General features: G+C 31.6%; 3 protein-coding genes and 1 non-coding gene across 4 annotated transcripts; 3 read left to right on the forward strand and 1 right to left on the reverse strand.

Moving 5' to 3' along the window:
- Nucleotides 1-2,338: 2,338 nt before the first annotated feature.
- On the forward strand, nucleotides 2,339-2,411 carry TRNAR-ACG (transfer RNA arginine (anticodon ACG)). Its single transcript has one exon. It is a non-coding gene; the product is annotated as a tRNA-Arg (tRNA).
- Nucleotides 2,412-2,989: 578 nt separating this feature from the next.
- On the forward strand, nucleotides 2,990-5,075 carry LOC107427048 (cell number regulator 1). Its single transcript, XM_016037383.4, has 4 exons — nucleotides 2,990-3,289; nucleotides 3,496-3,567; nucleotides 3,660-3,872; nucleotides 4,638-5,075. Exons 1-4 carry the CDS (start codon nucleotides 3,085-3,087, stop codon nucleotides 4,712-4,714), a joined length of 567 nt encoding a protein of 188 aa, XP_015892869.1. The 5' UTR covers nucleotides 2,990-3,084; the 3' UTR covers nucleotides 4,715-5,075.
- An 8,651-nt stretch (nucleotides 5,076-13,726) lies between these two features.
- Nucleotides 13,727-15,834, forward strand: LOC107427082 (pentatricopeptide repeat-containing protein At2g15690, mitochondrial). The gene has a single exon (XM_016037421.4). The coding sequence runs from the start codon at nucleotides 13,916-13,918 to the stop codon at nucleotides 15,692-15,694; it is 1,779 nt and encodes a 592-aa protein (XP_015892907.3). The 5' UTR covers nucleotides 13,727-13,915; the 3' UTR covers nucleotides 15,695-15,834.
- A 1,226-nt stretch (nucleotides 15,835-17,060) lies between these two features.
- On the reverse strand, nucleotides 17,061-21,950 carry LOC107427070 (uncharacterized). The gene is given in 4 exon segments (XM_060811193.1): nucleotides 17,061-17,872; nucleotides 20,608-20,666; nucleotides 20,669-20,765; nucleotides 21,222-21,950. Coding segments are annotated over 4 exon segments (1,197 nt in total). The 5' UTR covers nucleotides 21,639-21,950; the 3' UTR covers nucleotides 17,061-17,248.
- Nucleotides 21,951-22,045: the final 95 nt, after the last annotated feature.

Raw genomic sequence — 22,045 nt, forward strand, 5'->3', positions numbered from 1 at the left:
TGAGATATGAAATGTGAAAAATAGTTATGAAAATATATATCTTCTTGATAATTTTGTGTATAATTGTTAATATGTCAACTATATGGATATTGCATTATTGGTTGGCTATTGCATAACTATTACTCTCTGATGGTTGAGATTAAGATAGTACCCATGAGTTGCTACTTGATGACATTCTATAAATATCTATTAAATAAGGATTATGAAAATGGCTTCCAACCTTTATTGATCCAAAATTCATAGAAATCGAATTATTGTCTTGTTGTGATATCTCCATTATTGATTTCTTTTAACGTATATAGTTTTTTCCAACAGCACAAATTCCTTAACTTGCATCTCTAGTTTCCTGATCTTCATCTTATGTTGCATATGTGTAATATTGTTCACTAGTAAATGGTCTTAATCCAACTTCTCGACTTGGTGATTCATTTTGACCACTATCTCTTCTAACTTTTAATTCAGTGAATTTATTGAAGTAATTTTCATCACTACTTGAGCTAAAGTGATTACTAAAAATCTCAAATTGTGAATGTATACAACCTGATGGAGTAGAAGCACTAGTAGTTCTAGTTGGCTGTCTCACAAGTTTCCGAAATGAAACTAGAATTTGCTACAAAAACTTATGAATTGTCAGAAATATTTTTTATTTTTCAAGCAAACATTGTTACTTCACATGTACTTGTTTCATCATCTATTTACCCACATTTGTAGAAAAGATATATTCCTGGCAATGAGATTTACCAGATTAAAAAATATAATCCACAATTTTAGTGTTTTTGCTTTATCAATATTTAATAAATATAACTTATTAATGTTATTCAATTTAATTCATTCTATTTTGCTTATAACACTAAATGTTTGAAAGGCAATTAAAAAGTAAAGGACCTATTAATGAAGTTAATTTCACCAAAAAATTACTAAATATCAATAATATTTATGATTTTTTTTAAAAAAATTAAAAATTTTCACAGATATTTTTGAAATTTTGGTGAAAATTTTATGGAAATTGTAAATTTTTTAACCAATTATTAAGGATTTAATATGGATATTTTGACTAAAATTTCTATGGAAATTGTAAAGAAATACCAAAAATTTCGATGGATATTACGAAAATTATATTCTGTTTCCATTTCGAACTTAAGTTTATTTTCCATCCAATGGAAAAATTGATATATCGGCAAAATTTTCAGGTTATTTTCGATTTTTTAAACCTTGTTAAAAATCAACCTATATAGATTGTTAGATTAATTCATTATTTCCACATATATTTGATAAGGGTATTGTAATGAATCAAATTGATTCATTATATTCCAAATAATTTGATGAAGGTAATGTAATGAATCAAATATTTTAGATGTCAAATTGTGTATAATTTATTTATCTTAAATGTTTGTTCAAAATAGTTAGAATCAGCCTATATAGATTGTCAAATTGATTCGTTGTATTCCAAATAATTTTACAAGAGTATTATAATAAATCAAATATTTTAGATAGCAAATTGTGTATAATTTATTTATTTCAAATGTCTGTTTATAGCAATTAGAGTCTCTCAGTCATTTTGGATAATTATAAATATATATAAAAAAAAATAGAATCCAATTTTAAATGATTTTTAAATTAATATTTATGTTTTCTTTTTTCTCTCTCAAAATTATAGTTAATTAAAATATTTAACAAACTCTAAACGAGCATTTAAAGTGAGCAAACCATATAATAAAAAAAATAAAAATCAAAACATTATCAAGCAGCACCTCAAAATTTTTTTATTACCCATTTGTCTATTTTACCAATGATGATAAATAATATTTTTTTTATTGGATTATTTCAATTGCTCAATTTTAAAGACTTAATTTATTTTATTATTGCTAATTAATCTTTTCATAGATTAGTTTTCTTCTTTTTTTTTAATATATATATATATATATATATATATATAAATATTTTGATAAATTTCATAGATATATAGTTGTATAAGAAGATTATAAACAATATATATACATATATATATATATATATATATATAGGAAAATTATAGGGTATGGATAGTTTGCATGCTAACTATATCAAAAATCAACGTTTTTTAAAATATTAGTTTTACTGTATATATATACAGTAAAATAAATATTTTTTTTCTAAAGTAAAATTATTTTATATTTATTTTATTTTTATATACATGCTTGAAGATGGGGGGGAGCAAGTTCAGGACATACTTTTTAAACAAACGAAAATGTGATCCGAAAGCAAAAGCGTTCAAATGGCATGGTCTAAGGCGCCAGATTAAGGTTCCGGTCCGAAAGGGCGTGGGAACAAATCCCACTCTCAGAACCCAAACGACTGCGACCCCATGGCCCAATGGATAAGGCGCTGGTCTACGGAACCAGAGACTCTGGGTTCGATCCCCAGTGGAGTCGAATATTTTGTTTTCCTCTCCTTGTTTTATATTTCTATTTCCAAAAAGATTTAGGTAATAATTGATATCGAATCAAATCTAGTTTGTAACTTGTCATATAGATGGAGGTCGAATTTTAAATTTTTTGGGTTCTCCACGTTGGATCTGGTCAACATGCTGAGGAAATATTTACAGCAACCCTTCTTTGGTAAATATATACAGCAACTTTTACTAACACTAAAATTTCTTAGGTTATAATTAATTAAAATAGAATCCTAGTCAATGATAACTTGATAAGCAGTGACTCTCTCGCTTGCCCTCACCCAATTGTTTCTTTACATAACAATATAAAACAAGAAGGAAAGTCCTATACAATTTCCAATATTTTGACAGAATAGGCTTTGTTTGTTGTTGGATTTGCAATTTTCCAATGCTATACGCTACTATTACACATGATCATTTTTTAAATCCCATTTTCAACCAAACCCAACATTTATTTTTCCTAAATAAAACTAATTTTTTAGGCATTGACCATATGGCAACTTCCACCAAAGCAATGAACAACCAAGTCCTCTCCTAGCTTTTATATATATATATATATATATAACTTCATAAACCAACTGCTACTACATCCATATGTAACTTCACCATCCCATTTGCCATTTCTGGCTATCTCATTCTACTGAGTTAAGAGTATGAGTATGTATCCAACAACACCTGACTCGGTGGAATATGCAGCTGATTATGATCAGTATACAGGGTCTATCCCAGCTACAGGAGTTCCAAATCCGAATCTAAGACGATCTTATCCTCCCCATATATTCTCCATGCATACTCCTCGTGGTCTAGAAGGAAGATGGTCTTCTGGTCTCTGCCATTGCTGTGATGACCCTGCAACTTGTATGTAACACACCAAACACACACACACAAATTGATTAATTTTTTTTTTTTTTGAGCTAAAAAAAAAAATTGATTAAAACCCATCTAACTTCAGTAAAACCCCTTTTGTCTATATTTGCTCACTTAACAATTTTCTTCTTCTGAGAGTTGGTTTTGTACCATCTATTTTATAATTATAATTTATATTTTTGTTTTGGTAATTAAAGGTTTGATCACTTGCTTTTGCCCTTGCATCACATTCGGACAGATTGCCGAGATTGTCAGTAAAGGTTCAACATGTAAGTCCCCTTGAAAAGATATGTGAAGAGATTTGTTTAGAGGATTAATTAAATTTTTTTTATTAGTTTTTATAATTGTTTGGTTTTTGCAGCTTGTGCTTTACAGGGGGCATTGTATGGGCTTTTGCTTGTGACAACAGGGCATGCTTGCTTGTATTCCTGCTTCTTCCGCTCAAGATTGAGGGGTCAATATGACTTGCAAGAGTCACCTTGTGTGGATTGCCTAGTCCACTACTGCTGTGAAACTTGTGCACTTTGTCAAGAGCACAGAGAGCTCAAGCATCGAGGCTTTGACATGGGAATAGGTAAGCATATATATAATTTAACTATATCATTTACTTTCTGTCTTCAAGTTAACATAGTTAATTTCACCTTTTCTTAAGGTAATATTAATATTCTTAATATTCAAAATCCATGCACTATAATTAGTAATATACATCTCATTATTGGTCTAATCTCTTTTATCTGATCCTTTTGCTATGACGTATATATGTTCATTAATTATAATTGGTTCATATATTGTGTGCTTTTTATTTTTATTTTTTGGTAATAAATATATTGTGTGCTTGTTCGTATATACTAAATAATAACTAGTTGATGGTCATATATTATTTTTCGGCATGATAGATTATTCAGAGTCTAGGTTAAGGACGTATTATTAACCTTTTTCACCAAACAATCTATATATAATAGTGATGTATCATTGGACTACGATATTTTTATGTACTTTAATAAGACTTAGGTTCTATGAACAGCTTGTCATTCATAAAAATAGATTGACTGATTCCTTGTCCGGGTAGTCTTCAAAGACTGCGATTTGATAGTTCACGATCTTGATGCTGCTGAAATTAGGAAAAAAATAAAATAAAAAAATTGAAACAACATCGTTAAATTATTATCGGTTTTAAGTGTGAAACGGTATATAAGAAAAGGAAAAGATAACGTGTTTGGTAGGTATTTAGTAAGCTTAATTATTATTATTTGTTGTATTGGATATATAAATAAACATTGTAGTTGCCATTGGGCACTTATTTTATTAATTAATTTGGATTATTTGGATGGAAATGCAGGTTGGGAAGCCAATTTGGATAGGCAACGACGAGGAGTTACAACGGCTCCAAACGTGGCACAGGGTATGACAAGATGACGCCCACCAACCAATTGTTCTCCCTCTCCATCAGCGACCATACATATATATATTAGGCCTCCATGTCCATATTATAGTGGGTGTTTAACCGTGTTTAAACGCATATAAAACATTTATACGTGTTTAGATACTGTTAAAAATTAACCATAATGTGAACATCACAACTATAATACTAAAGCTAATATATTGCTAGGCTTGCTGTATAGCTAGCTGCTGTGCTTGTGCTTGCAATTCTCTGTGTTTGTTTTGCAATTTGCATATCTATCTGTTTCTTGTTTGGAGTGTACCAAAAAATTGATTAGATTAGATGTGTGCCAAAAAATCTGTTGTAAGGTTGCTTGAATATTTCATGATTAATAGAGTGATTTTTTTTTAATTATTATTATTATTATTTTTGGGGTGAATAATACAATTAACTCATTTCTGGATTCCTCTAACAGCAACAAAGAGAATATTATTTTATTAATTTTTGGATATAAAAATCTGTTGCAAGGTTGCTTGTATGTTTCGTAATTAATAGAGTGATTGATTTTTTGTAAGAATAATTATTATTAATATTATTTTTGGGTGAATACAATTGACCAATTTCTGTATTTCTCTAACGGCAACAAAAAGAATATTATTTTATTAATTTTTGGATATAAAAATCATTTGGTTCCCTTAAAGAGTACTATATAATTTTTTTCAACAAACGAACAAAACAATATTTAATTACATTATTAGTCAACATTCAAATGTAAACGGCAAAACCAACAAAGATATGACTTCAATAACTTGAAAGTAGAATTGCCACATGTTCCAAGAACTGAACAGGGCTTCCAATTTCCATCAAAAAAGAACGTGGCCTCAATTTAAGAAAACGCTTTATTAAATGACTTTGAGAAACATTTACAAAACGGTATAAATAAACAGAAGGGAAAATTTTATAAAGACCTTGAGGTTTTGATGAAGATTCATCGAAACTTCGAAAGTTTCACAAATCCTCATTTACTTTTATGAGCTTTGGAAAATTAACCTTTTTGATAAATTTGTTTTATAAAAAAGTTTATTTTACTCTTATATATCAAAATAAATATTATATTATTATTCTATATATAATAGTGTATATTAGAAAATATCATAAACTATTGATTTCATCCATATAATGATAACCAATATGATTATAAAACGGTCAGTGAATTACAGTTTTAATATATTATTATATAAAATATCATAAAATAAAATTTTGATATTTATTTTGAAATTAAAGGGTAAAATAGAGATTTCATAAATGAATTTATTAAAAAAATTAACTTCAAGGTGGCAAGTGTTAATTTTTCCTACCCAATGGTGTAAAAAATGATTTTTCAAACCTACAAAATATTGATGAAATTTTTCCTAAATAAAATAAATAATATAGAAAATGACCCTGGCATCATCACAAGCAGTGTCTCCAATTTATAATGTGTACTATTGACTTAGCACAAGCTAGGTGCTTTGATGATACTTTTTAAAGATAATGATCATTTCATGAATGTGTTTGCACATATTTGGCATGACGACAGAAAACATAAACTTTGGAAAAAGAATAGAATTTTATATATTTTTCTATTTTCTAGTGCTTTACATATGAGTCTTTTCATAGAGGGGACTATTAAACAAATCAATAAAAAATATTCCTATAATAGCTGGCTGATTATTAACTTTTCTATTTTACATTAGTTACCAAATTACTCTATTTACAGCTAATCAAATCTTTTAATATTCTATGTATTACAACTAATTTTTTTATTTTCCAACATTCCCCCTCGAGCTGGTTTGAAGATATCTTCCATAGCCAGCTTGCCAACTAAGTTATCAAACTGCTTCTTTGGTAATCGCTTAATAAGCACATCTGTTGTTTGTTTAGTATATGAACATACAGCATACAAATCAATCCAGCTTCTAGCTTTTCTTTGATAAAGTGCTTATCCACTTCCACAAGTTTAGTTCTGTTGTGAAGGACAGGATTATGGGCAATGGAGATAACTTCACAAATTCCATGTGCAATTGCTCTAAATTCCACTTCAGCATTGTCCTAGCAACAACACTTTGTTTCTTACTTCTCTAAGTAACAAGGTTGCCTCCAACAAATGTACAATAGCCTGAACCTGATAGTCTGTTGATGACACTCCTTGCCCAATCTGCATCACTGTATGCTTCAACTTGTAGATGGCCACGTTTCTTAAATAGCAAAGCCTTTCTATGAGTTCCTTTTAGGTATCTTAAAATCCTATAAACTACATCGAAGTGTTCTGATTTGAGTGAATACATAAACTGGTTACCATACTAACAGTAAATGCTATGTCAAGATGTGTATGAGACACGTAAATTAGTTTTCCAACTAGCCTTTGATATTGCTGCCTGTTTTATACTTCATTGGACCCCACATCTGTAACTTCAAGTTAGGTTCAATAAGAGTTCTAGCTGGTTTGGATTCGAGTGGGCTCGTCTCATCAAGTAAATCGAGAACATATTTCCATTGGTTGACAAATATACCTTCCTTAGACCTAGCAAATACCATTCCAAGAAAGTATTTCAATGTTTCCAAGTCTTTGATCTCGAAAGTAGCTGCTAACTTCTTTTTTAGTCTCTTTAGTTCTTCAATATCATCACTTGTTAAAATTATATCATCTACATAAACAATTAAAATTGCAGCCTTGCCTTCCTTGATGTGCTTATAGGACATTGTATGATCAGCCTGACTTTGATAGTAGCCACAAATTTTTACAGCTTTTCCAAACCACTCAAACCAGGCTCTAGAAGATTGTTTTAAGCCATATAGGGATTTTCTTAATTTACAAACCTTACTAAGACCAAATTTCTTCTTAAACCTAGATGGTAGGCTCATAAAGACCTCCTCTTCAAGGTCTCCATTAAGGAAAGCATTCTTCACTCCAACTTGTGTAAGGGCAGTTAAAGTTCACAGCTAAAGGCAACAAAATTTGAATTGAATTTATCTTCGCAATAAGAGCAAAATTTTTTTGGTAATCAATTCCATAAGTCTGGGTAAAGCCCTTAGCAACCAATCTTGCCTTATATCTTTCTATATTACCATCAGCTTTGCATTTCACGGTGAAAACCCATTTACAACCTAATGCCTTCTTCTCTTTAGGTAGGTCCACTATCGTCCAAGTACCATTTCTTCTCAAAGCATTCATCTCTTCCATAACTGCTAATTTTCAATTTGGATCATTTAAGGCTTCTTGAATATTTCTAGGGATAAACAGGTGTCAATTTTTTTAGGAAAAGCCTTATGGTGATGAGAAATTTTTTTATAAGATAAGTATTTGGCAATGAGATATTTTCTGCAAGTTCAAGTTCCTTTTTTAAGAGCTATAGGAATATCCAGATCTGATGGCATATTAGAAATATGAATTGAATTTGAGTTAGGAATAGGAATACTTATAATATTCTGAGTATCAATGTCCAAAGTTGAAGATCAATTCGGTTCTAGAATCATAGGTGAACCTTGACTATTTTGATGGGGTTTCCTCTGATTATAAACCAGACACTCATTATTTTGGTTCTTTTGATTGCTTATAGTGTTTTTCCCCCTACTGGAGACACAATAATGTTTTGCAATTTTTGACTACGATTTTCAATGGTTTTATCAAAACTTTCTTCCCTTTGTTTTTTAAAAATAGTTGGAGATGAAGAACTAGGAGTAGTATTCAAGATAATATTTGGTAATGGAACAGGGGATAGATCCTAAAAATTGTTTTCGACTCTCTATTTCTCCCCTGAAGATAATTTTTTTGAAAATAATGTTTGTTTTCCAAAAAAAAAAACATCCATACTCACATGAATTTTTTTGTTTTGGGGATTAAAACATTTGCAACCCCTTTTTAGTTGAAGCATACCCAATGAAAATGCACTTCTTAGCCCTTGGATCAAGTTTGGACCGAGAATGATTGGGAATATGAACAAAAACAGTGTAGCTAAAAACTTTTAGTGGTAAATCCGAGGAAATTCCTGACACAGGAAAAAAAAATTCAAACACTCTAAAGGTGTACTATATTTCAAAACACATGTAGACATCCTATTTATCAAATATGAAGCTGTTAAAATAGTTTCTACCCAAAGATATTTTGGAACATTCATTAAAAACATTATAGTACAAGCCACTTCAAGCAAGTATTTATTTTTCCTTTCGGCAATGCCATTTTGTTTAGGGGTATCTACACATGTAGATTGATGTTGAATGCCATTTTCCTTTAAAAAGGCTCCTAAGTGGTCATTAAAATACTCAGTTCCATTATCAGTACGAATAATACTGATTTTAGTTAATTAGTTTCAATCATTTTATAAAAATCTTTAAATATTGTTCCTACTTCAGATTTCTCACTCATTAGATATGTTTGACATAATCGAGTACGATCATCAACAAATGTGACACACCATTTTTTTTGGAGAAATAATAGTGATTTTTGAAGGTCCCCAAACATTACTATAAATTAAATAAATTGGTTTTGAAGGAGCATAAGATTTTGACAAATAAGTAGTATGATGGCTCTTAAATGAAGAACAACTTTCACATTAAATTTTAGAGTAATCCAAACCCTTGAACAAAGTAGAAAACAAGTGTTTAAGATATTGAAAACTAGGATGTCCTAATCTAAAATGCTAAAAAATTATTTGTTTCATAAATAGAGATAGAACTGACACTACAAAAACCTTGAGCTTTTTTATTATTAGCGAAGTCACCATCAAAATAGTAAAGTCCATCTATCATTTTAGCACCGCCAATCTTCTTCCCTAAATCCTGGTCCTAAAATTCAAAGTGGAAATCATGAAAGATAACACAACAATTAGACTCTTTTGAAAGCTTACTCACAGGTAACAGCTTGGAAGTTAGTTTAGGAACATGGAGAACAGATTTAAGATCAATATTCTTCAATAGTTTTATCAAACTTTTCCCTGCAATAGGTGAGAAACTACCATATGCAATTCTAAGTTTTTCTATGCCAAAACAAGGTGAGTAGGTATTAAATAATTTAGAAAGACTGGTTATATGATCAAAAGCTCCAGAATCAATAATCCATGGAGCAAAATTTGAATAAGAAAAAGCACTAGGTTCACTACCTATTTAAGCAAGAGAAACCTATTTACTTTCTTCTCTTCGCACTTCTACAAGTACTTCCCCAATTGGAGGAAGAGGTGATCTGCCTAAGATTCTTCCTTTTACTTCATGAAACTCCACGTTGAGCCTAGCAAGGAATTTGTATATTCGATGAGCCTCCACGATCTTCTTGTTGTGAATGCATCTTCAGTAGATTTTCATTCATAGTCATTGAGCAAATCTAAATCTTGCCATAGCCATTTCAATGAGTTAAAGTATTTGGTGACTGTGTCATCTCCTTATCGGAGTTCATTGAGTTTCAATGTTAACTCATACACTTAGGACTGGTTTCCTAAATCAGAAGACTTCTAGTTAATATTATCCCATAAGTCCTTAGCTGTGGAATAACATATGTAATTTGAACCAATGTCTTCTTCCATGGAATTGACGAACCATGTCATAACCATTGAATTTTCTGCATTCCAGGTAGTATAAGTTGCATCGCCTGGTGTTGGTGCCTTTTTTTCTCCAGTTAGGTACCCAATTTTCTCACACCCTCAAATATACATTCCAATGGATTGAGACCACGCTAAGAAATAATCACCATTCAAGTGGATTGTGGTGATCTGGACAAAATGAGAATCAGTATTTGGGGTTTGAGAAATAGTGTTGTTAGATGGATTAGTGGAATGAGTGGATGCAGATGAAATTTCAAACATCATTGGTAATAAGTTATGCAAAAGAATGATCGAATTTTTCTTTTTTAGGCATAACCAAAAAGTGAGCTTAGATTCTTTTATCACTGGATACTGTTCACACAGAGTTATTGTTCATGCAAGGCTACTGTTCATGCATGTTTGTTCATACCACAGCACTTTTCACAAGAGGTTTTACCTAGCTCTGATACCATATAAACTCTAGAAAAAGAATAGAATTCTATATATTTTTCTATGTTCTAGTGCTTTACATAGAGATCCTCTTATAAAGGGAACTATTAAACAAATCAGGAAAAAATATTCCTACAATAGCTAGTTGATTATTAACTTTTTTATTTTACAGTATTTACCAAATCATTCTATTTACAACTAATCAAATCTCCTAATATTCTAGATATTACAGCTGAATCTTTTATTTTCCAACAGAAAATAACAATTTTTTTCCAAAGCATGTCGAATGTAATTTTGGTTAAGTCATACCACAAATTTTTTTTTTCCCTTTAATAGTTCACCTAGCACTGATTACTTATGATAATTTCAAATTTGGATTCCATTAGGTAATAAAATGATAAGATAACCCAAAACTTGAGGTCATCACTACTATTATTTTGGTTGTCCCAAAGAAACATCATACGTATACCTTAAAAATCTTGGCTTTTTATTTTTATTTTTAGTGGAAAATACTAATTATACCTTATCTTAAATTTGGTAAACTACTAGTAAACAGTTGTGTATTATCAATTACTAAGAAAGCCTCTCTTTGGGGCTAGTAGTTTAGAATACTACTAATTTCCTGTATAAAAATTTAAAGTTCAAATCCCTCAATTTTGAATTAATAGGGGGGAAAAAAAAACTAATAAAGCATACTACATGAATTGGTGTAGGAAGGACCTAACCATTTTCCCAAAAGTTTTAATTTATGAATGGGTTTTTAATATACCTTAAAAACTAATTATCTTTGTTCTTTTTTTATTTTTTTATTTTTATTTTTATGGAATACTAATTATATTTGATCTTAAATTTGGTAACCTACTAGTAAACACATGAATATTATCGATTACTAACAAGGCCTCTCTTTTAGGGAGAGCAGGTTACAAAGGTAATAATTTCCTGTATAAAAATTTAGAGTTCAAATCTCTTTCAAATATAAAGGGGGGAAAAATATAAATATAAATATAAATAAACTAATAAAGCATAATACATAAATTGATGCAGTAAGGACCTAACCATGCTTCCAAATGTTGGAATTTATGGGGTGAAATGCATTTCTATCGACCATAAAAAATCATGTCCATTAGTGCATTTTTAGGCTTCGTTCAATTCCATTCTTTCAAGTTAAATCCTACTTAAATAGTGGATAGATCTTAAAGACATAGTTAGGTTTAAGAAATTTAAAAAAAAAAAAACCATTTAGGATCTAACATATGCCCATTTATATATTTAATAATCCATCTACATCAAGAAAACATACTTTCCACAGTAAAGAACATCTTTTAAATTTTTAAATGAAAAACTTTAAAAAATCAAAATTAAATATATATAAACATTTATTGCTCTATTTATATTTCCTACTTATTTTTGTTACATTTTCCTTTAAATATTGTAATAGGGAATGCATTAAATTAAAACAATATAATAATTAAAAAATAAATTTAAATATCTATGTTTGGAAAATCATATCCACTCTATATAAATTAAGGAATATTATAAAGAGTCCATATAAACCTTTTTTAAAGTTAGTTCTTTTAAAAATTATGTGACAAATAAAAAATTCTTTAGGATGTTGAGATGAAAGTTTATCTTATCTCATCTCTTTTTCCTAATATTTTCCTCTTTGGTTGGATTTGGGCAAATATTAATGACTTATTTCCGATTTGATTGTGTTTTTTCATTTATTATTTCTTGGAAAAAGGAAGATGATTTTTTGAATATGAATGGAGATAAGTTTTAATTTCTAAATGAAGATAATAATAGATTAAATTATTAAATTAGACTTATCATTTACTTGATTTGTTTAATTTCTAAAACTGATGCTAAAAATAAATAAATCAGTTGGGTTGTTAACCTTTTTTTTAAATTGTTTTAGTAGTTGAGATTAATTTTTTTTTTTGAAATTTATATAAATCTAGTAAAATGTTAAAATTTTACGAGGTCAAAATAAATAATCTTTAAGCTCAGTTTGAATAATGATAAAATTAATGAAAGTTTAATTTTCTTGAAAAAAAATGATGAGTTATTTTGGATATTTATTTTGATATGAAAAAGTGTTCCAGGGAATTCCCTTTTATATGGGAAATATGTAAAAAAATTATTATTATCTATAAAGGTATTATTTTAAAAATAAAAATAAAAAATTTTATGATTTTTTAAAAAATATAATTTTTTTAATTTATTATACAATATTAAATTTAATTATTTACAAATCTTAATTTTTTTACTAAATATATAAAAAAATTATTTTTAAAAAATTAATTCCAAAAAATTAATTTCCGATGAATTAAATTTTAAAAATTAATTTCCTTTTAAATTTTGATATTTTTCCATGGGGTCTTAAAGCAATTGAAGGACAGATAAAAATAAAAAATAAAAAATCATGACCGTGGGTATAATGGATGTAAAAGTTTCTAATTTATTATATATATATATATATATATATAAATTTTAAGAAAATAGCTAGACTGATAGGGAAACTAAATTAGATTCTTTGAACATCTTTAATAAGAATATAAATTAGAAAAATAAATACGTCATATAAGCAATATATATAATGTTTTACAAAAGCCACTCTTTAACAAAAATATTTAAAAATAACAAGTTAACGTGGTTTAATGTTATTGGAGTGAATGTCTACTACTACTATTATTATTGATGTTATTACTATCATCATCATCATCATCATCATCATTATTGTTGTTGTTGCAGAATGTCTACTTTAAAAAGTTAAATTTTCTTCCCAAAAACTCAATTATTTTAAAAAATTCAATAAAATACATAATTAATTCATAATTATAAATAATTTTTGAGCAAGTTGGAGAATAATTTATTTTATAATTCATAATATATTTATATAATCTAAGGTTAAAAAATATCAATTCCTATTTTACGCATAAAACAACTCAATTAATTCAAAATTCATAAAAACAAAGAAAAAAAAGAAGCTCAATTCGTTCAAAAATAAAACAACACAATTCAATTGGCGAGATGCTCATTTTCACTTTTATTAAATTAAGTAGCGTCTAAAAGGAAACGGGGCACGCTACGATAAAGTTGAAGAAGGTGGTCCAAAAATTTTAAAGCCCAGTCTCACACACTAGGGACGCTGAGCTTCTTCTTCTTCATTTTCCGTCCAACAAAGTAACAATCCCTCCTGTTAGGGTTTTTTTTTTCTAGGGTTTTAGCTCAGAAATGGCGTCTCTCATGGCGATCCGACGAGCACGTAGCAAGAATCTTCCTTCATTCTTTAACGTACGACCCCTATACCCTTCTCATTTCACCTCCATTCACGATAACAACAACAACAACAACAACAACAAACACAGTCTCCAAAGCTTAGCCAAAACCCTAAGCACCTCTGCGATGCACAATGTGTACCAGAGGTCTCCGCCGCAGCAACCGCCTCATCCCTCCGACACTGAAAACCCTAACCAGTGGACTTCACAAGGTGAGGGATATCCACAGTCTCAGAGCTTCAATAATCAATTCAATTATCAGAACCAGAACCGGAACCAAAACCTAAACTATCCCAATCGGGATCAAAACTATCCGAATCGTGGACACCCTAACCCTAACACTAGTCAGAGCTATCCTCAGTATCAAAACGCTAACCAGGTTAACCCTCGGACACCTAATTATCAACAACCACCCAGAAACCCAAATCAGTGGAACAACCAGAATCAGGGTTACCCTCATCGTGGAAGTGACCATCAATGGCCTCCACAAGTTCAAAACCCTGACCGATTTTCTCCACAAGTTCAAAACCCTAACCAGTGGAACAATCACCAGGCTTCGAATCAAGTTCAGGCTACGTTGAATCAAACACCTAATGTTGTTCCGCCTTCTGTTGAAGATTTGAGGCGGTTGTGCCGAGAGGGAAAGCTTAAGGAAGCTATTGAACTGATGGACAAAGAAGGGGTTAAGGCAGATGCTGATTGCTTTCATACTCTGTTTGAGCTATGTGGGAAATCGAAGTCGCTCGAGAATGCCAAAAAGGTTCACGATTTCTTTTTGCAGTCAACATGCAGAAGTGATGTTCAGTTGATTAACAAAGTGATTGAAATGTATGGGAAATGTGCAAGCATGACTGATGCACGGAGGGTGTTTGATCATATGCCCGAAAGGAATATGGATTCTTGGCACTTGATGATGAATGGGTATGCAGATAATGGGATGGGAGACGATGGCTTGCACTTGTTCGAGCAGATGAGGGAGCAGGGAATCAAACCCAATTCACAAACTTTCCTTGCAGTATTCTCGGCCTGTGCTAGTGCGGATGCTGTGGAGGAAGCATTTATCCATTTCGAGTCGATTAAAAACGAGTATGGATATGCCCAGGAGATGGATCATTATTTGGGACTTCTGGGTGTGCTTGGAAAATGTGGGCATCTTAATGAAGCAGAGGAGTACATTCACAAACTCCCTTTTGAGCCCACGGTGGCTTTTTGGGAAGCTTTGAGGGATTATGCTCGTATCCATGGAGATATTGATCTTGAAGACCATGCTGAGGAGTTAATTGTTGCTCTTGACCCATCAAAGGCTGTTGCTAACAAGATAACCACTCCACCACCCAAGAAGCGAACTGCTATCAGCATGCTACATGGGAAGAACAGAATCGGCGAGTTCAAAAACCCAACTCTGTATAAAGATGATGAGAAGTTGAAAGCTCTGAGTGGGATGAAAGAAGCTGGTTATGTGCCCGACACGAGATATGTTCTTCATGATATTGATCAGGAAGCCAAGGAACAAGCTTTGCTGTATCACAGTGAGCGTTTAGCAATTGCATATGGCCTGATTAGCACTCCGCCAAGGACACCTCTCAGGATTATTAAGAACCTCCGTGTCTGTGGAGACTGCCACAATGCCATAAAGATCATGTCCAAGATTGTTGGGAGGGAGTTAATTGTTAGGGATAATAAACGATTTCACCATTTCAAGGATGGAAAATGCTCTTGTGGGGATTACTGGTAATTGTTATGGGAGTCTTGTCATATTCGTTGACAATATTTTCTTCCGGATCATTATTTTAGGTATGTAAAGCGCAGATTTTGCGAAGCTGTTTGGATGCTATAGAGATAATATATATGCTTTGTCTTCCTATTTTGTTGCCATTCCATCTACCCGGATTTAATTGCTGGTTTCTCCAAACAAATCTTATTGATAGACGGGTGAATCAGTACACTCAGTACAATAATTCACCTAAAAAAAAAAAAAAAAAAGCTCTTTTAAGCTACCACACGTGTTAAGAACATTTTAACTGAGTTAACTGCACTTTTGGATCTTTGATCAGCCCTCTATTTTCGATATTTTTAACTGAGTGCTTCAATTTAGGTAATATGAGGAAGAAAAAATAATAATAATAATTAATATTTTGGTCAAAATAAATATCTCATAATAAATCCAAAAATGTTATTGAATTTTTAATCTTTTAAAAAGTAAGATAAAAAGTCAAGTTTTCTATTATAAGGTATAAATACGCAATGTCTGTAGAAATAAGACTAATATCGAGGATATGCATTGAAACCAAAATTAAAATTGAGGCAGTTTCAATTGAAAATTTTGAAATTTAGAAGTCATGAAATTGAGGACAAATTAGAAGGTCCCAAAAATATTTATAACCCTTTTATTTACATGTAAAAACCTGTTTTGCTCTTAAACAATATATTGTATTAGTACCGCTAACAATATATGAATATGCAATATCTGTAGAAATAAAACTAATATCGATGATATGCATTGAAACCAAAATTAAAATTGAGGCAGTTTCAATTGAAAAAATTGAAATTTAGAAGTCCTGAAATTGAGGACAAACTAGAAGGTCCCAAAAAATATTATAACCCTTTTATTTACATGTAAAAACTCGTTTTGCTTTTAAATCATATATTGTATTAGTACCGCTATCAATAACATAATATTTGTATTAGTCAGTAAGCATCTTAGACCCCTTTCCTTTTCTATTCGGTGTGCGGGAAGGGACATATGGTAGGGAAAAGCATTAACATAATGTTTCAAGTGCCTGATAATGTAGCAAAAGGTCTCAAGGACCGAGGTATAAATATATACATGTTTATATATATATAATATAATTTTTCTATGATATGTGGCTGCATCTAAATTAAGAGGACGTGAGCATCCTATTACCATATATTTCTGAAATGGATGATCCATGCTTATTTCTTTTACTTCTTTTTTGGGAATTTTGAGGTGAGTGAAGAAAAACGAAGATTCATGTTTGAACTTTTGGTGATGAACGGGCTTTAGAATAAAGCCCTTAAGCGTAAGTATCACATACCATTTTAAATGACAACGAGTACATAACCCATGAGAAATCATGAAATCAATAGAAACCAGACGAAGATGTATAAAGGATCAAAATATGCTTTTATCGATACAGAGGGTGTTTCTCATGGCATGCAACTAGAAAATAAGTGCTTGAAAAGAGTAAAATGCATCACACATTGTTTTAAATATTTCATATCTCACAAGTAAAACTAAACAGCGAATCTTCCTCCAAGCTGCTACTCTCTAGCTCTCAATTAGATTTAGGCTACGAGTCATCATGGTCATGAACTCATCCATGTCAACCATACCATCCCCATCAGTGTCTACTGCTCTCACCATTCTCTGGCAATCCTCCAGGCTGCATCGTTCCCCCAACCTCTTCAACACCTCTAAAACTTCCTCTGCACTTATTTTCCCATCACCGTTCAGATCAAATGTCCGGAAAGCATTTTGTATGTCTATTGTCTTAACCCCACCTCCCGTCTTTTGCACTTCCATGAACTCCTTGAAATTAATAAACCCATCTCCATCAAGATCAGCGATCTGGAAAATCTTTGGCACTTGTTCAATTGTGTTCGTCCTTCCTAGTGCCCTCAGGACGCCCTTGTATTCGTGCTGAGATATCTTCCCATCTTTATTGGCATCAAATTTGTCAAAAACTTGCCTCATCTCTGCCTGGTTTGGTTGGAAAGCAGTTAAGCCAGAGCTTTGCCTGTCTTGGGATGAAAACAATCGAGTTGGTTTTCGCAAGAACTTCCTTTTCGAAATATTGTATTGAAAATCAAGGAAGCTCATTCTTGGCATATCTGTATTTGGATATCCTTCACCGCTAGCTAGTCCTGCTGAAATCAAATTAGGTATAGAAACCTAAACAACATTCACTGTTAGATGGCAGAAATAGAGCGTCTATAGAATTTATATGCTGTATACAATGCATCAAAGATTATTCTGATTTAAAGTCGGTGGAGCAAAGCAAACTGAGGTTAATAAGATTCCTCAACAACTTGTAGAACTAAAGAAGACAAGATTCTTATTAGATGAACAAGAAAAGCAAAGGACAAAGATAAGGTTGCAAAAAGCAAAGATGTAGAAGAAAAGAATACATTCTTTGCAAAAGCTACCACCTTTTCCCTTTTAATTTACTTTTTCTCTAAACTCTTCCTTTACAATATTCATTGCTAGAAATCTAAATGCAAAGGCCAAATTTACATTTAAAAATGCAAACAAAGAGAAAAAGACAACTTCTCAAAATAATCGCTAAACGTATAGCCAGTTAGGGGGAAAAAAAAAAATAATAATAATAATAAAAGAAAATCTTTTATTTCGGGTCAAGGCGGTTTTCCATTATCCAAATCCTCCATCACTTCAATATCCTTTCGTGCAGTTATCTTTTGAACATATCCTGCAATAGCAAATATACTGTGTAAGATAGTTACTCAAAAAACATGGGATAAGAAATAAAGTTCATCATTATTTTTAATTTCGTTTTTCAAAACAATGTGTGACCTTCTGGAATAGCGTTCACGCGGTATCATTTCAAAACAATGTCTGACTGCACATCTAAGCAGTCAAAACTGCTAAACTTCATAGAAAGGTATTCATGTTAAAAGACACCAAAGAGAAAAAGAAAGAAAACCATTCACAGTCCATATATTATACGAACCACAAAACCATAGCCAAAGGAATGTATAAAGATAAAAAAATCACTATCAATTTCTTACTCTTGTAAGCATCCCTATCTGGTTTCCTGGATAGAATAAAATTCAAGGTTTAACAGAACCTTGAAATCATCAAAAATACGCATTTCTTTTCTTTTGAACAAAAGGAGATGCCAACTCCTTCCAAATACTTATCTTACTCTTAACTTGAAATTAGTCAACCACCAACACTCAAACCAAACTGGCGGGCCTAGGCGTTGCCAGTAGATTACAAAGAGAAAAAACAAATTAAATGATATATCAATAATGAGAAAAGGGGTTACAAACATGGTTATACTAGTTTATCTATGCATATTATATATATTTATACATTACAATTGATCTCAATCACATGAAGCATAAAAGATCCATCTAATACATTAAGAAACATGCCAATAGCACTCTAAACAATTCATATAAACAAAAAGAAAGCCTCAACCCAGATGCTAATATCCATAAAAAAGAAAACCTAGGAATCCTAACGCCCAAAATTATAATCCAAACTTCCATGCATATCAACAAAATTCTGTAACCTAGTCTCTCAAATAAATAACATGCTAAAAGTTTCATTAACTACCTAATTCACATTATTCTTTTCTCCTATAACTTTTTCAGCCTATCATATAAAATTTAAGAAACAGTGTCAAGGGAATTACATGCCACATCCAAAACTAAATTGAAGAAAATCCAAAATTAAGTTGGAGAACTTGTATAACAATCAATAATAATTAGAAGCTAGAACTTGGGTTATTCAAAGCAACAAATCACCTAAAATGAGAAGGAGAACATCTTAGATCAGTCTCATGATAATGCTGATTCAATGTAATTAAACATGCTAAGTTCTCCTGTTATGTTCAGTTAATCCTCATGCCTCCTCCTATACGAGTTGGTAACTAATGTCTCTTCAATAAACTTTACCTATCTGGCAATCTCAAAGGACAGCTCACAGAGATCTAATTCTCATGATGACATACATGAATACTACAAAGTGGTCAGTGTTTAAAATCAGTAACAATCACCATCAGTGGTAAGAGAATTATTAAGTAGTGTAATGGCCCACTGGCCTATCAAGCCTCTCCCAAAAGTGCCAGCCAAGTTAACTTTTGGGGTTGTTAGCTGACTTATATACTACACTAGGGTGTAATCAATGGTCAATTTGGGACCCTTCTACCTTGGACTACTCCCAAAACCAGGGCTTTAGAAATGGACTAGAAAATTAAGAAGATAAAAAACACTTACAGAATTATTCGGTTCAACTCATTTTCTTGTGCAAGTTTAGTAATGATATGTCAAAGTCTTTTTCAAAAACTAAGACATGATCAGAGACTTAAAGAAATTTTAAATGGTATGAGAACTGAAATTTAAGATAGAATCCTCTTGCCTAAATAAAGCACAACTTTATCATAGAAACTTTATTTCATATACCATATAAATTTTGCAACAGAGTTGCCAAAATTTCACTAACAAAATATGGAATCTATCATTTTGCACTATCTTCTCATACTAAATAAAATTACTCATGATTACTCTATAGTTTGACAATGCTACACTGAAATATCTAAAATATACCTAAATAAACAAGAAAAGGATATATGAATAATGAACGTCAAAACAATGGTGCCTAAATGATCAGATTGAAAGAATGTCCAAAGGGACCTAAGACCACATTAAAATAAATGTTGATAACGAAGTGAACCATCCCCCAGTATAGAAAAAATTCAAAATAACACAGTAACAAATCTCTGCTTTTAAGACATAAAGGGCATTTTACTACTAAGGAAATAATTTCGGTTCAGTTTCCTGGAAAGACAGCATTATCAGATTTAAAGTGCAATTAGAAATGGACATATTAAGATGACGCTTCATCTTGATATTTAGGTGTCCACTGTCTGGTAATGGTCATACTGGTGAAGATAAGGAAGAGTAAGAAGAATACCAATTCCAAGGCAAGGAATGCATTTGCAGACAATCTCCTTTCCCCTTTTGTTATAATAACTGACAAATCCTGACCCTTGGCAACTTCGACATTTTCCGGTCCATTCATAAACCACTTCCTTACAATCCTACAGTTTGAAAGACAAAACAAAAAGCAAAAACTCAGTTCTATTTTTCTCTTTTCGTTATTAGGAAAGTGTAAAACTCAATTTTAATTTTGGTTTGACCAATGTGCTACTTTATGATCAAGTTCAAAAAGAAAAAGAACATTTCTGAATCAATGCTTGTGCAACTTTATCATCAAGTTCCAAAGAAAAAGAACATTTCTGAATCAATGCTTTTGCTTCTTATGCTACAGGAGATATGAATTGTTAGTTCTCTACAGGACGAAAACAATACAATATGAGCAAAAGTAGAATGATTTTTCATCTAGCACCAGCAGTTTCTACAATCCAATGTCCACAATTACCAGAAATTCCATCTTAACTTGCTAGTTAACTTTACTTGAGAAACTAAAGAAAAAAAAAATGAAACAGAAATAAATAAATAAAAAGTTCGGTTATAATTGAAGAAAGAAATATGACCTCAACTTGGGGATCGCATCGGAGACGGCGGTCAATCTCGTCGGGCGAGGCCGGAGAAGTATCGGGATAGGTCATAGGAAGAGGAAGAGCGTCGTTATCATCGGCCAAATAGCTCTCACCATTACGCGACCACTTCTTCTCCTTGGCATTCACCTTCATTCCACCACCATTATCTCCGCGTCTCGCCGCGCCGTCCAATACGGCAGCTCCTTCGGAATCGGAACCAATTCGGATGCCGCCTGCGGAGGCCACATCAGTGGCAAATGGATATTGGAACCACCGCGGGAATCTCAATCCCAACGGAATGTTGCCGGAAGAAGCGCGGCAACGGAAGGTCACCGGAAGCCGGAATGGCGGTGGGGGAGAGAAATTGGGTTTGTACGAGAAGAACAGAGAGCTAGGGTTCGAAGCAAACATTCGGCGAAATGAAGGACTATGAAAATGTATATGTATATGTATATATATATATATATATATATAGTTGCAGGGAAAAAAAGAAAAAAAAAAAAAAAACTGTAAGAATTGGTCGGAGGAAGAGGGTTGAAGAAGAGAGAGGAAGAGAAAGAAAACGGAAATGTATTTGTTTATTTATTTTTATATATATAGATTGCGGCTGGTCACAGTGGACATCGCTGTTTGGTGATGTGGTTCTTGTCAAAACCTCAAATCCTCAAAGCCTTACTTTTGGTGTTCCACGAACCACCTCCACGATTGGGCTTTTTTTTTTTTTTTTGGGAATAACACAGCACTAATTCAATCCTCCAAACAACAAAATAATAAAATCCAGCTAAGAAATAGATCAAATTTTTTTTTGTTCTTTTTTT

Source organism: Ziziphus jujuba, chromosome 9 (genome assembly GCF_031755915.1).
Source record: "Ziziphus jujuba cultivar Dongzao chromosome 9, ASM3175591v1".
Lineage (NCBI taxonomy): Eukaryota > Viridiplantae > Streptophyta > Magnoliopsida > Rosales > Rhamnaceae > Ziziphus > Ziziphus jujuba.

Bases quoted from the DNA above. Each gene is read 5' to 3' on its own strand.
- LOC107427048 (XM_016037383.4), top strand. From the start codon at position 3,085: ATGAGTATGTATCCAACAACACCTGACTCGGTGGAATATGCAGCTGAT. The intron at 3,568-3,659 runs GTAAGTCCCCTT...TGGTTTTTGCAG, and splicing joins TGTCAGTAAAGGTTCAACAT to CTTGTGCTTTACAGGGGGCA. The intron at 3,873-4,637 runs GTAAGCATATAT...ATGGAAATGCAG, and splicing joins AGGCTTTGACATGGGAATAG to GTTGGGAAGCCAATTTGGAT.
- LOC107427082 (XM_016037421.4), top strand. From the start codon at position 13,916: ATGGCGTCTCTCATGGCGATCCGACGAGCACGTAGCAAGAATCTTCCT.